The sequence below is a fragment of the Chenopodium quinoa genome, unplaced genomic scaffold (genome assembly GCF_001683475.1).
Source record: "Chenopodium quinoa cultivar QQ74 unplaced genomic scaffold, ASM168347v1, whole genome shotgun sequence".
NCBI classification, from domain to species: Eukaryota; Viridiplantae; Streptophyta; class Magnoliopsida; order Caryophyllales; family Amaranthaceae; genus Chenopodium; species Chenopodium quinoa.
Window position 1 is genome coordinate 3,019,621 of NW_018743391.1, and position 15,012 is coordinate 3,034,632.

At 35.8% G+C, this 15,012-nt stretch overlaps 1 protein-coding gene across 2 annotated transcripts; it reads left to right on the forward strand.

Annotated features, from left to right (window-relative positions):
- The first annotated feature begins 4,592 nt into the window (after positions 1-4,592).
- Positions 4,593-8,009, forward strand: LOC110738547 (B3 domain-containing protein REM9-like). Of its 2 annotated transcripts, XM_021918947.1 has the most exons (5): positions 4,593-4,981; positions 5,309-5,672; positions 6,036-6,148; positions 7,118-7,364; positions 7,710-8,009. In XM_021918947.1, the coding sequence occupies exons 1-5, from the start codon at positions 4,910-4,912 to the stop codon at positions 7,718-7,720; spliced, it is 807 nt and encodes a 268-aa protein (XP_021774639.1). In that variant the 5' UTR covers positions 4,593-4,909; the 3' UTR covers positions 7,721-8,009. The 2 variants fall into 2 exon arrangements, with proteins under 2 accessions (XP_021774639.1, XP_021774638.1); XM_021918946.1 differs by lacking the exon at positions 7,710-8,009 and having other exon boundaries at positions 7,118-7,683.
- Positions 8,010-15,012: the final 7,003 nt, after the last annotated feature.

Genomic DNA, 15,012 nt, shown 5'->3' on the forward strand with positions numbered 1-15,012 from the left:
AGGCATTAGACATGGGTAAATAATTGCTAAATCAAACCATTCATATTTGCTATCAAGCATAGAGAAATAACCAAACTCATTTACACATAGGAAAAGTAATACCAAAATCTAGCAAATAAATGTACTACAAGTTCATGAAAACCACACGTTCATAAAATTAACCCCAATAATAATTTTAAATACCTTTTAGATTCAAACTAAACAAAACTCATAGTCAAAATAAAACTACTAATTAGTTATTCTGCATCAAATCCAACTATTCCCAAATTGCTCATTGAACTCCAGGAATAATAAAAATACGAAAATTTGGGAAACAATATAAACATATTATGTAAAGGTTTAAAATTAACAATAACAGCATAGTTGAGAATGAACTTTCCTGATATAAAAACCTTGTCCGCTATAAAAACTAGCCTTATCGTCAACTTCATGTTGTCAACGTCATCTGCTAGCCTGTAACTCATGAAAACATCAATGAAAAGAAAATAAAGTATAGCCCTTGATTAAGGCTAATCTATTATAAAGTAGTTCTTTGTAACCAAATTATTAATACCGTGAGACTCCTTGTACTAGTCCCAAATAAATTAATGAGGATTGAGAATGATATGACATTTTTGAAACGTGTGATTTCATTATTAAAAGATCAAAACCCATGATCAATATTAATCTCCTTCTAATTTCTTCCCAAGATGCGACACAACAAGATAATAATGAGCATAATTTAGCACATTCAGTATACAACGGATTAATCATTAACCTAAGAAATCAACAATAAAATTTACATATTGATTAGAGCTTTGGTGTTGATAACGTGTTATAAAAGGGGGAAAGATGAGAGATTGAGAGAGAATTAATTTGTTCATATTAATTCCATATGATAGGGATATATATATATATACATAGAATATTATAAGTAGGGTTTGCTTAGATAAGAATAAACCCTAAATCTAGAATATTCTGGAAGCATACAAAGAGGATAATGGATATCCACACAATATTTTCATAACAATTAATTGTTTTTTGCCATTAATTTAATGTCAAATCATTTTTAAATTTAAAATATTCAGATATCAAGAATTCTTCTATTTACCATTTTATTCACACAAATATAATTCCAAATTTCATTTTTAAATTTCAAAACCTCAAATTTCAAAATTTAAGAACAACTATAAAGAACATAATTAAATTATATACCTTAAAGAACACTATTTGTAACATAAGGAACATATAGTTTAGATTCAAAAAACATATTGATCAAACTCCAAAAACATATATTATTCCAACTAAATAGTGATAAAAGAACATTTATTAGAATATAAAGAACATCATCTTCAACCTTTGAAAACAACACCAAATTAAAAAAAAAAAAATTGAAGAACTCATCATCTGCAACCTTTGATTATATTTTCTCAACAACGAATTCGTCAATTATAGCTTTCAATTAAAACATTAATCGATCGAAACAATATAATCAACTCCATAATAACATTAAATCACTTCGAAATTTAAATTTTACCATAATTTCTCGCTATATAAACTCGATTTCTCTCTCTTTAACAAAAAATGTAATTTTGTTTATCAAAAGTAATATAGAATGTAAATAATAGATTAATTCATAAACCAAGGAATAAATATAACAAATTAATTCCTCAAATAAAGGAGAAAACCATTTTGATTTTTTTTTCTTGTATCCAATGTTCTTTCCACGTTTTTATAACTCTTGTATTTTGACCGGGTGTATCATATTCCGGTCTTTTTTTTTTTGCAGAAAGTTCACACCCAATCAATTAAAAGTTCAATTCTAATACATTTTTTAAAATGAATAAATAAATATTGTCTATCGATCTCATACTCCCTTAGTCCCTAAATGATAGTCTATTTGGTGAAATTTCACATCAGGAATTAAGAATTTAAAATAAGCACTCCGTAGTGAAAGTACTTGAAATGGTAAATTTAGATGGGGTATACAAAAAAAGTAGAGAGAAAAAAGTAATAAAAGTATATGGAAATACAAAATTTACATAAGGAATTTAATTTTGCACAAATATTATTGCAAATTGGAGGAAATTTTTGGTAAGTACCAACACCCTTAAGCTTTTAGGATAGTACGACTTTTTTTTTAGGATATTACTAGTTTGGCCCTGTGCAATGCACGCATTCATAATAATAGAATTTAGGGAAATTATCAATGGTACACCCAAAGTTCGGGCTTTTATCAATGGTACACCTACTTAACTTTGGTTTATCATTGTTACACCCAAGGTTTCCCACACTCATTTACAGTAACCCTAACGTTAATCAAACGTTAATTTTAGGTTAGTTTTATCAAAATGAAATTAAATTACTAAATTGCCCCCTACCCCACATATTAAATCTTTCCCTCTAAACTCCAACTACCTAAATTAAAAACACCCTAATTTAGAAGATCGTTCGTCTTCTTCTTCCTTCTCCGTCTCTCCTCTGTTTATGCTTCTGTGAGGTGTCTAAATTGACTCGCGTTTGGAACAAAATTCTTGGGAACTCTGCACTTCATTGTTGATTGTTAAAGGTAAGTGTTGATCTGAGCCTTTAAATTTTTTAATTTCGCTTAAAATTGTTTGGTTTTTGGTAGCATATGAATTTTTGTCTAAATGGTTGAAATATGGTTACAATTGCAATCAACTGATTTACTGATTTGAACCACAAACCCCTACCATTCCTGTTGCTAGAAGACCCCCATGCCAGAAGAAGCCAGTCAGATTCAAAAAAAAAAAATAACAAAAAAAAAAAGAAAGTAAAGAGGGAAATTCGAGTGAAGAAGGAAAAAAGTGAAGAGGGAAAAAATGAGGGAGGGAAACAATATATAAAATTAGAGGGGGTGGGTGGGTTAGTTTAAATAAAAGAGGGAAAGTGAAGAGGAAGGGAGTTTTTCAAGTTAAAAAAATCGAAAAAGCCAAAATTAACGTTTCATTAACGTTTGATTAACGTTAGGGTTACTGTAGATGTGTGTTTGAAATCTTGGGTATAATGCTGATAAACAAAAGTTAAGTAGGTGTACCATTGATAAAAGCCCGAACCTTGGGTGTACCATTAATAATTTCCCTAAAATTTATTATTAATAATAATAGTCAATTGAAATTAAATGACTTATGTAACCCTATTTTATTTTATTTTATTTTATTTTTTTGAAGTATGAATCTATTTAATATCTCCCTTTAAAATTTTTATGTGCATATTATATATATATATATATTAAAAAAAATTAATTTTTTTTAAAAAATAATAAGTCGCATTTTGGAGGGAATTTTTGTTAAGCAATTCAAAAATTAATACCAACTTAGGAAAGATATTCAATTTTCACGTGTTATATTTCACTCTCTTACAATTTTACTTAGCATGGTGTATATATGTTAACTTAAGGAAACTCATATTAGATTTTTTAAGCGATTGACTAACTTTTTCTTTGATATTTTAAATCTAAATTGAATCCCGATTTGTTTTCGATCTTATTCTGGTTGAGACTTGAATGAGTCAGGTTCTTTAAATGCAATTATAGTTACTATATACTATGAAATAATTAATAATAACAAGATCTATTGATGACTTATAATAGTTAGAGTAATTAATGATCTATTGATCCCATTTTCCATACTCAATGTGCTTGCATGACTAAATGAATTTTAATCTAAATTTCAACTTATAAGTTTTTTTGTTTTTTTTTTAAATGTTAACATTTATACATATTTTAGTCTGGTATTCTTTTATTTATTATTTTTTTATGCAGGTATATAGTACAAATTCTTAAATGAACCTGGTTCACACTAATTTATTGTGGAACAGAGAGGCAGAGACAATATGATTGTTTTATTTATATAAAAAAAGGCTACTATATTAAAATAAAAGTTATTAGGTTGAAATAAAAGTTAGTGTGACATTATAAAAGCTATAAGAGGTTAATTTTTTTAATGACTATTTTAATATAATGTTCAATATGAATAATAATAATCACTATGTTAAAATTAGGTCACTATTCAATAAATGTCATACTTTAAATTCATAATAACATTAAAGGTCACAAAAGTTTTAAAAAAGGTTACTATATTAAAAAATAAGGTTACTATATATTAAAATTAGAGGTCACTACTATGTTGAATACAATGCCAGACTGCTAGTTACGTGTGTATAAACCTTGGGTCCATAATAATGTTATTGTGGACCAGGTCCACGCAAGATTTTCTGGGTATATCATCCTTCAAAACTAGATTCTAATTAATTACTTTCTTCATATAGATAAACAAAATTATGTACTCCGTATTTTTTTTTTTTTTTGAGAAATTATGTAAAATTTTCTTTTTCATCTATTTCGAAATACTTTTTACACTACTATTTTAAGAATGACTCCACCAATATTTATAAATTTTGTTCCTCACAAGCCACTATGATCCTATCAAATTAAATGATCTAATAAAATAACAATTGACAACCAAACACTATACGAAAGTGAGTACGTACAGTGTAAACACCTTTCTGGAACAACTTGATTAATTTTTCTTCACATTTATATACATAATTACATTTGATATAATTTGATAATATTATAGAATTATAATTGATTTAATTAATTAATTTAGTTGACATCTATTGTACAAATATTAAATCTAATTCTATTACTCGTTCAGAAAATCAGTAGAAATTTATCATGCCATGAAAGTTCTCACTAGTTGAATTTATTACATAGTACAATAGTAGTTCAATTGTGGTAAATTTACATTCATCTTGGTTTAAATAACTAAAGAAATGTACAACTAATTCATACATTACTCCATAAAGTAAGATTGAACCATTTAACCATTTAGAAGTTAGAAACCAATCAAGTTTTCTTTAATATTGCAAGAAAAAAGGTTAAAAAAAAAAAAAAAAAGACTCCACCATGAGAATATTCCACCGCCCTAAAAAACCCCATTTTTTCCAACCCCTCCTTCCTGATTTTCCCTACAATTTTGTAAGTTTTTCATTTCTCACTCCTTTTTTTTTTTTTTTTTTTTTTTCATTTCATTGATTAATTTTTTATAAATTGTGGTGATTTAATTTATATCTATGTATGTAAATTTGAAATTATGTTAATCTTTATTTTCTTATCAAAGTAGGAAAAAAAAATCATCATTAATGTTAGTTGCATCCTTGACCACTAATTAATTTTACAAGAATAAAAACAATAATAATAAAAAAAAAATTACTAACACAATTGCATGATTTTTCTTAATATGTTTTTTAAAGTTAAATACGTTTTCCTAACCATGTTAATTTATAATGTGATAAACTTATGCAGTCACTTCCAAAATCATTTCTTAAAAACTTGGGAAGAAAAAAGCTAAAGAAAAATGATGAAAAGAAGGCCAAATTAAGGGATAAAAAAGGCCGAAGTTGGGACGTTAAGCTAGTAACATCAAGTGGTGATATTAGACCACATTTCAAAGATGGATGGGAGAAATTTTGCAAAGAATGTGATCTTCATGTTGGTGATTTCTTGGTGTTTAGGCATCAAGGTAACTTCATTTTTGATGTTTACATCTTTGATCATACTGCTTGTGAGCGCGATCTTCCGATTTTATTAGAGTCAAGGTTAAAAATCGAAGCTTCAAAAAACCCTAAAAATATCAAAAGTCCAAGAATCACCAAGAAAATGTTGAAAGGTTAGTGATTTATTTTTATTTGCAAGTAGTTGTATGTATTGTATACAAGAGTACGTACAAAAATTTTCAAAAATAATTGCTACAAAAACATTGTTTAAGTGGTGTTACCCAACATGTGAGAATTGAATAATACAAGTAATTTAAGGTTTTCTATGTACATAAATCTGGTTAATCTATGATCTTATATATTGGTTTAGTACTAAGTATATATTAAAATTTGTAATTTCTCTTAAATTATGATATGAGCTTATACTACCTCCGTTAATTGTTATATGCAACTTTGGGGTATTATATATTTTGTTGTTACGAATACAAATCTGACAAAGATAATTGTTGATAAATTTTTTTTTCTCTTTTTAAAAGTGGAAGATAAAGGGGAAATAAAGATGAGAGAAGATGAGAATTCTACTTTCAAGCCATCTAGCTATCCTTATTGTCATACTATTATGACCTATGGACCAGGTGCACACGAGATGGTAAGTACTTTCACCTTTTTTTATTCTACTTTCAAGCCATGTAGCTATCCTTATTGTCGTACTGTTATAGTGTTATGACATATGGACCAGGTTCACACGAGATGGTAAGTACTTCCTACAACTCCTTTGATTTACTCTAATGTAAATTTTTATTAATCCATAGAATTTTCCCTACATTAAGACTTAAGCCAAAAATTGTACATGGGTTATTAAGTAGGTTTGATAGTGGGACTGCTAAGTTTGTAAGAAGAGAAACTTATCAAATTTGATATGGAGCAATCTTACGTATCTTAGTTATCTACATCATACTCCGTGCTACTTACATCTATCAACTTTATTTTAATCTTAATTAATATTAATCTTGTAAATTGAAACTAAGAGTATTAATGCTCGAATATATATGTAAAGAGTACAAATGCAAAAGTACAATAGTTCTATTCAATATTCATATATGGGTAATGTTATATGTAGCCCTAAGGGCTATATATAAGCATTAAATATACTCTTGAGAATTGTATAAAATTAGGAATTTATGACAAAAACACGCATAAATCAGTGTTATTAGTGTTTATATTTTGATGATTTCTTAACTTTTTACGATTTTCAAGTGTAAATTTAATGCTTATATGTAGCCCTAAGGACTATGTATAACATTTTCCTTCATATATAGGCAAAGAGGTTTTTAATGTGTTTAGGGACTTAGGATTTAACCTATACTACTCCGTACCTTTTACACCCAATTCGATAATTAGTATTAGTACATATACATAGTATATATATTTGGGTTCGGTTGCACCAATTAAGCTCTAGGTGCACGGCGTACCCCCTTATTTAAAGGTGTGCATCTTCAATATGTACATAGTAATTAAGTCTAAAAAACTTTTAAGGAACTAAAACGACGAAAGTAGCTAGTAGTAAATTATTTTTAAAAACCATCCATGACTTAGGCTTTTGAATCTTTGCACGCAGCCTCTTCCTAGGGAGTTTGCAGAGAAGAATGGTTTGAGTAAAAGATGGTGTGAAATGGAACTAATTGACGAGAAAGGGCATTCTTGGAAAATGCTATTAAGACATTACAGAAGGAGAATTAATGGTGGTACATACATTGGTAGTTGGAATGCATTTCGTAAAGCTAATGGCCTCAACACTGGCAATGCTGTCATTTTTGAACTCATACACTCCGGTGAAAGACCTATTATGAGGTTTTACAGTATGAGTAAGTTTTACATTATATTCTTTATACGGATTATCTAGGCAATGTTCACTTCAACTTGTTTAATTAAATACGAAGTTTTTATTTTTTTATTTTTTAAAATAATCTAAAGGTGACGTACTAGTTTAGACAAGACCAAAGTCACTAGACTAGATTAGATCTGACCACATCTTTAAGAGTAATTACAAGTCTAGCAAATTTGATTACGTATGATGGTTTCAAGTTGTGAGCGAACACATTTTAGCACAATCAATACTTGATATATATTGAATAAATTTCTGTATATTAACTTTGATGGTTGACAGATAATGTTAAGGTAATTAATACCATATTAATTTTCTTATGCAGAGAAGAAATGATGACATTACAAGTTCTGCTAAAGGCTGTCCGATCCGTGTACTTGAATATGGTGAATGGGAAGTTTCAAGTAGAACTCATGCTCATTACTCTTGTTCTTGAAATAATTGATAATAGTATGTTTTACGTTTGTCAATTTAAATTTCTTTAAATCTATGTTATAGACTACTCCCACTTAAGATGTACCAAGTATTACATTTTTACTTGCATACACATGGCACGTCCAAAGTATATAAGTGAATGTCTAGTTAAGAACTTTATGTTAGGTCAATCGGTCTACATTTACATAAGTTATCCATTTTTATATGCAGCCCTTTTAAAAAGCTAAAAATGAAAAGAATTGACAATAAATAAACATTTATTACACCGATTTTTTGTGAATTGTCGATAAATTCCCAACTTAATACAAAAAATGAAGTACATTAAATGCTTACATGCAGCCCTTACAGCTGCATATAACATTACCCTTTTATGTTGATTAAACAACATTAGACCTAAGCATTTAATTAGGATTTTTCATTACTTATCCCTACCTTTTAAAGAGTAATCCGTATGAGATAACGACTCTTTTGAATAGTGTGTATATAATTATACCCTTTAAAATATTTATTTACTTTTTATCCTCATTAATGTTAATTGCCACTTCTTTTGAACACTTAAGAATAATACGAGGACATTTATACCCTTAAAAATATTTGTTTACATTTTTTTAACTCATTAATATATATAATTATCAACAACTAAATTTGTGACTTAAGGTCAAATCGAAAGAGCTCCCCGAACATAGCAAGTTATAACACGTGCATCATACGCATTAGCCACTCTAGTACAATAGTACTCGGTATTATAAAGTGCAAGTGTGCAACCAAATAAGCTTTTAACTGCCCTATTAAAAAATGGCCAAGTTTACGCAACACAAAATAGGGAGTAACTTATTTTTATGGTTTACACTACACATCAATTAAAGTAGACATTGTCTCTCTCTTTCTTAAAAACCCTAGCCTCTCTTTCCTCTCTTCTCTCTCTAAAACCCTAGCCTCCATTGTTGAATATTGGAGGGGCTTTCATCGATTTTTATTGGTGGAAAGCCCCAATTGTTTGTTTTTGTGTGCTTTTTCTATTGTTTTAGATTTATAATAATAATTCTTCCTCTTCTAGGAGGAATATTTCTCCCTCGAAAGACAAGGTTTTTCTTCTTCTTTAGGAAGATTTGGCTCCTTCGAAAAATCGGGTTTTTCTTCTCTCTTTTGAGGGAGGATTTGCTTTTTTATTTTATGAATTGCTATAGAGTTGTTTCATGGGTAAAATTTCGTGCGAGATCGAAAAGAGGTTAATATGTCGATTACAATCTAGCGAATCAGACGGGAATTTTCTACAGGGCTACAATAGATCGATAGACCCCCTCGCCAATGAAAGGCGGTGTTTCGGTTGAAAACAATGGGACCTTGCCGAAGGTCCACTAAAATGGAGAAGACTGGATTCGATCCAAGCTGTGTTGGGCCGAAGGTTTCCTGCACAGTGAACACACGTAAACTAGCCTCGGGGGTGTTTCCGAGGAAGGCCCCTCCGATGCTAAAGTCAGTACAATGTGTAAAAAGGAAGACACTATGCAAGAGAGTTTGTAGCTTGAGGCTTTTGTGGAGTATTTCTCAATGCAAGAATGAGCATATGAGTTGGAATAATCCGTGTATGAGATAATGTATGTGATGATGCATGTGTTGTTGTGTCTGATAGTGTATATGATGTTATGAGATGTCTTATGTAAGAATATGACTCTCTCCTTGAATGTGTTAATATGAGGGCTTTTATACCTCATCATATTTGGAGAGGTTGGGCTTTAGCCCAATTGGCTTACTTTGTGGGCTGACTTTTGAGCAATTGGAGAGTTGAACCTTGACCTTGGGCTTTTAATTGGATCATTTAGTGCTCAGGCCCAATTTTGACTAAATTGGACCCAAACAACTTGCCCCCCAGACCCGATTCGGAAGAATGACGGGTCGGGTTTGATTTAACTCAGAAAAGGAGGGAAGTAAATGATTTAATTGATCCAAAAATTTGAATTTAAACCGTAATTAATGAGATAACAACGGTTAATGATTTGCGGAAGTTGGACGGATAATGGGCGGTTTAATCACAAGACATGTGTTTAATGGTTACTTAGTGGGTACTTAAGAGAAATTAAAGCACAGACTCTTCGTATCCCGTACCTGGAGATATAAACAGAGGCGCGTCATTCTCCTCACTGATTCACCAACACAAACCCAGAATTCTTCGAGAGAGAATCCAAGAATCCGTATCAAAACTTCGCAAATTCCCCCGAGCATTGAGCTTAGAAGCTGAGAATTGCCACTACGAACTCGTAAATCGGCAACTTTCGCTTCAGATTAGGTAAATTCCTTTGATTTCAGTTTATTTTTCTTCGAATTCGAACTCCTTCCCCTCTTCTTTCGACTTTTCTCTTCGAAATAGTCCATGGCAAGAGGAGTTAGAGGTAGAGCCCGTGCTCCAAGAAGAGCAAGGCCGATTCCCGATCCTAGGAATAGGATTGGGACCTGGAATGGTCGAAGGCCGGAGTCTGACCCTGCTGATGGGATTAGGGCGACTCCCCTTTCCTCGGCTCCTCCTCAAAGAACGGATGAGCCGAGTGCTTCTGGACGGGACGATGAAATTCCCGCTGTCCTTTGGGATATCCTCCCTGGGTTTTCAGAGTGGGAGAATGCCGAAGTCGCTTCGGCCATGATAAAGAACCGCCCCTACTCATGGTGGGTAGAGAACGCCGATCAATATCGATTTGCTGAGCAAATTGAGTTGCACTACGGCATTTTTGAAGCTGATGGATATTGGTGCCGAATGCCCTCAGCATCCGATAGAATCCATCGTCCACCCCCGGGGTATGTGGGGGTGTACACGAGACAGCTTCAGTATGGGCTGAGGTTCCCTTTGGACGTTTTCGTCCGAGACTTGCTGATCCATTACAACATTTCCCTATGTCAGCTAACCCCCACCAGCATCCGAAGGGTGATGACATACTTATGGGTCTGCAAGTTCTTCAGATACGTGCCGAACCTGCACTGCTTCAGAAAGCTCCATCGGCTAGTGCCAAATATTCAGAGTGGGCACGGAAGCCATGGTTCTGGGTGGTATCGGATTGAGTCCCGGCCCCAATATTTGACCATGTGGCCAAATGACTCTTCAGACAAGGACTGGAGAGGTCAATGGATTTGGGTTAGGGCACCCATAGATCCGGGCCACCCTTGTGTCTTCAGCGCTCCCCGGTACTTAGCTGAGCCTGATCCCGAAATGGGAAGTCTAGGTCCCCCCGCAGATAACGGGGCGGATCCGAACCTGGATCAGCAACATATCTTCGGCAAGCTGCCGAACCCGGGGGGAAGTGGTCGAATGCAGCATATCCCGGAGACTTGGCTCCCCGATACGCATTACGTTTTCCAAGAGAATATGCTAGCAGCTGTTGGCCTCAGCCGAAAGTTTAAGGATGGTAAGCTTCTTCGGCTGGGGCCGAGGCTTTTAACTACCTCTTTTTCTTCTCTCGCTTTGCTTTTTTATGCTGTGCCAACATATCTGAGCTAAACTTTTTCCCTTTCCTTTTTTCAGAGCGGGACGAGACCAACGTTGGTATTAACTACGCTCGTCTTGGTGTTAACCGAGAGCGAGTTGTAACTGAACGGGCCCCGTCTATCACTGAGCCGAGGCATAGGGAAGTTCATCTGGACTCTTCCCACTTCCAAATTGAGGCTGTTGCTCTGTATCAGAGGCAGAAGCCTTGGTGGAAGAAGAGAGACCCTTGGTTTCAGCTGCTGAACGAAGAAGCTGAAGCTGCCCGCACAGCCGAAGAGGTTGCACGGGTACTTGAGGCTTGTGAAGGAGGAGAAGGGTCCTCCAGAGCTGCTGAAGCCGAAGCTGCAGCTAGAGCAGCTGAAGAAGACGAGGCTTTGCTGAAGACCTCGGTGAGCTTTCAGACAACTTTTTTCTTTTCTTCTTCTTTTTTTTTTTTTTTTTTTTTTTTTTTTTTTTTTTTTTACTCACACTCTTCTTCCCCCCTGTCTGTTACAGTCTGAAGAGAGTAACAGACACAGAGAAGGCAAAGCTCCTGTTCGTCCCGAAGATCAAATACAAGAGTCTTCAGACTCAGATATGGACGAGCAGCCTCTTCTGAAAAGGCGCCGAAGGATGGCCATCATCGGCCCTCATGACTTTCAGCAGAGGCCGATGACCATCGGCGTCGCAATAAGGGAACCTGAGGAAGGCAATGGATCGCCGAGGGTTCCCCAGCCAACACCCCAATCTCCTCAAAAGACCCCTCCGCCACCTCCTGAGATGGAGGTGGATCAGAGGACTCCCGAACCTAAGGGAGGGGTCCAAGAAGAAATCAAGGAGAGTGCTGCTGAGCACGGAAATAAAGATGCCGTGATGTCAAGTGCTGAAGGCTTCACGGCAGATATCGCAAGAGAGGTTGAGGCTTTCGTCCTCACCCCTGAAGAAGAGGAGGTCATAGTACTTGACTCCTCTGAGAAGGACGATGCTGAGACAACCAAAGCTAATCAAGCTCCATCGTCGTCCTTCCCTTCTTTCCAGACTCTGCATTCTGGAGAAATGGGTTTCTCGGCCCCCCGAATTCCAATCCCAGATCACATCTGGGACCTCATATGGGGTCAAAACCGAGAAGGAGCTGAAGCCTACTTCGGCAATTTTGCTGGCATGTCCGAAGTAGACAGGGCAAGGATCTGGTCGCTGAAGGCCACTGCTGGGATGGGCGAATCCAGTAGATCAGTTCCTGACCCAGCCAGGTCTAACCAACTGCTGATGATGCAGGTAATTTTCCTTCATTTCCTCCGAAATTCAGCTCTATTTTTTTTTTCTTATTACTTATTTTTTTTTGTCTTCCTGTTTCAGTTCGTGCACAATCAGACTCTCACTGTAGAGCTGATTGATACCCTACAAGATAGGGTAGACGCTGCTGTGCACGAAAGGAAGGTGGCTGAAGAGGAAGTTAAGCTTGCTAAGCTGAAGCAAGCAGCAGCTGAAGAGAAGCAGCAGGAGGTTGAGGAGTACGGTAAAAAAGCTGCCGAAGCTCTGAAAACCTTCTGCGATGCTATGGAGATGGAGGTTTTTCCCCCACTGATGGAAGGGGAAAAATTCCTCCAGGAGCATATGGGAGTGGACGTCTCCAAATTCAAGGCTGCTATTGAGAGCCGAATTCAAGAAGGAACTGCTGCACAAGCTGAAGTGCAGCAGCGTCTAGAGGCTCTTGAAGCCAGCCGAATGGCTGCTGAAGTGTTGCTCTTGGCCAAAGACGTCCAACTCTCAGAGGCTGCTGCTGCTGCTGAAGCTCAAAGAGCTAAATTCCAAGAGGCTGAGGATCAACTGCTGATCCAGAAAGTTGAAGTGGCCCAAGCTCAGACAAAGGCTTTCCAAATTCAGCAAGAGCTGAATGAGCTGAAGGGTTCCTCCTCCAAAGTCGCTGAACAGCTGAAGAAATCCAAGGAAGACTTGGAGGAGACCCAGAAGAAGCTGGCTGATGCTGAGGCTTCACTCAAGGTCCGTGTTTATACCCAAGAGGAATATGAGATGGGTTTCAGAAACGGATTCCGAGTATGCCGAAGACTCTGCCTTCATGCTGAGCCGAAGCTGGACTGGTCTAAATGTGCTGAGTGGGTCCAGAATCCCGAAGACCCTCACATGAAGTATGCAACTCCAGCTGAAGCTGAAATTCTTAAGGCTGAGGAAGCCGAAGAGGAAGCTGAAAGACTGGAGTTGGAAGCTGAGCAGAGGGAAAGGGAGGCTCGGCAAAGTGCAAAGCCCGCCTCTTCTGCTGCTGGGGCTGAGGCCACCATGGGACTCAACGCTGATCAGTCTGATCCTCCGGCTGAAGCATAGGAACTCGGGCAGTCGTCTTCAGAATCTTGCGGTTCATCATGTGCTTAACTTTAGACTTGCCGCTTTCTGAGTTTTTTGCCTTGTTTTTCGCTTCAGCTTGCCTTGTCGTACAGCAGTTTTATTTTTTTGCTTATGTACGTATTTCGGCAGCTGTTATTTTCCGCTTGTGGGCGGCTGCCGATACTGAATTATTGAACTTGTAGCTCAAAAATTTTTTCTTCAGTTGCTTTATTTTTGAATGCTTTACTGTTTCTTTTCTTCAACTCTGCCGAACATAGCTGCACTGCGTGCTTCTTGCCCCCACAGAAATTGAAGTATGACTTTAGTTGAATAAGCAATTTCTGAACTTCTTCAAAATAGATATCCGAAACACAGGGCCAACTTAAGGCAATGCTTCTGGGATACAAGTCTTACTGAAGATTGACTGTCTGAAAGTTGGATATCCGAAACACAGGGCCAACTGAAGGCAATGCTTCTGGGATACAAGTCTTACTGAAGATTGTCTGAAAGTTGGATATCCGAAACACAGGGCCAACTGAAGGCAATGCTTGGGATATTAGCTTTCTGGGACTAACCTCTTTAGAACAAGTCTTACTGAAATTTGACTTCAGCTGAAAGACCAGCGTTCTTAAAGAAGACGTATATCCGAAACACAGGGCCAACTTAAGGCAATGTTTCGGATAATGGCTCTCTGGGATACAAGGCTCAGTTAAGGCAATATCCCAGGATTGTCCATGGACTCATGTCTTTGGAGAACAGGTCTTACTGATGTTTGATTTCAGCTGAAAGACCAGTGTTCTTTAAAAAGACATGAGTTTTGTAAGCCATCTGAAACCCAGTTACCCGAAGGCGAAGGTTTCAGACGAGGTTGATTTAAAAATTTTCAACTGTTGCTGTTATCCTTGATTTTCTGGCTATCTTTGAAAAATGGATACCCGAAACACAGGGCCAACTTAAGGCAATGTTTCGGATAATGGCTCTCTGGGATACAAGGCTCAGTTAAGGCAATATCCCAGAATTGTCCATGGACTCATGTCTTTGGAGAACAAGTCTTACTGAAGTTTGACTTCAGCTGAAAGACCAGTGTTCTTTAAAAAGACAGGTTTTGTCAGCAATCTGAAACCCAGTTACCCGAAGGCGAAGGCTTCAGACGAGGCTGAATAAAAAACCCTCAAAGAGTAGATAGAACAAAGAAAATTTTGAAAGGATAAACAGTTGTAAATTTTATATAAATGGCGGCTCCAAGGCCTGTCATTAGTTCAAAATGTACTTACAAAGATTGTTCTGCCCCGAAGGGTTTACACATGGTATTTTTTCAGTACATCAGCATTCCAGTGATTCTTCAACTCAGTTCCATCCAACTGCCGAAGTCGGTATGTCCCTGGCTGAAGCTCATCAT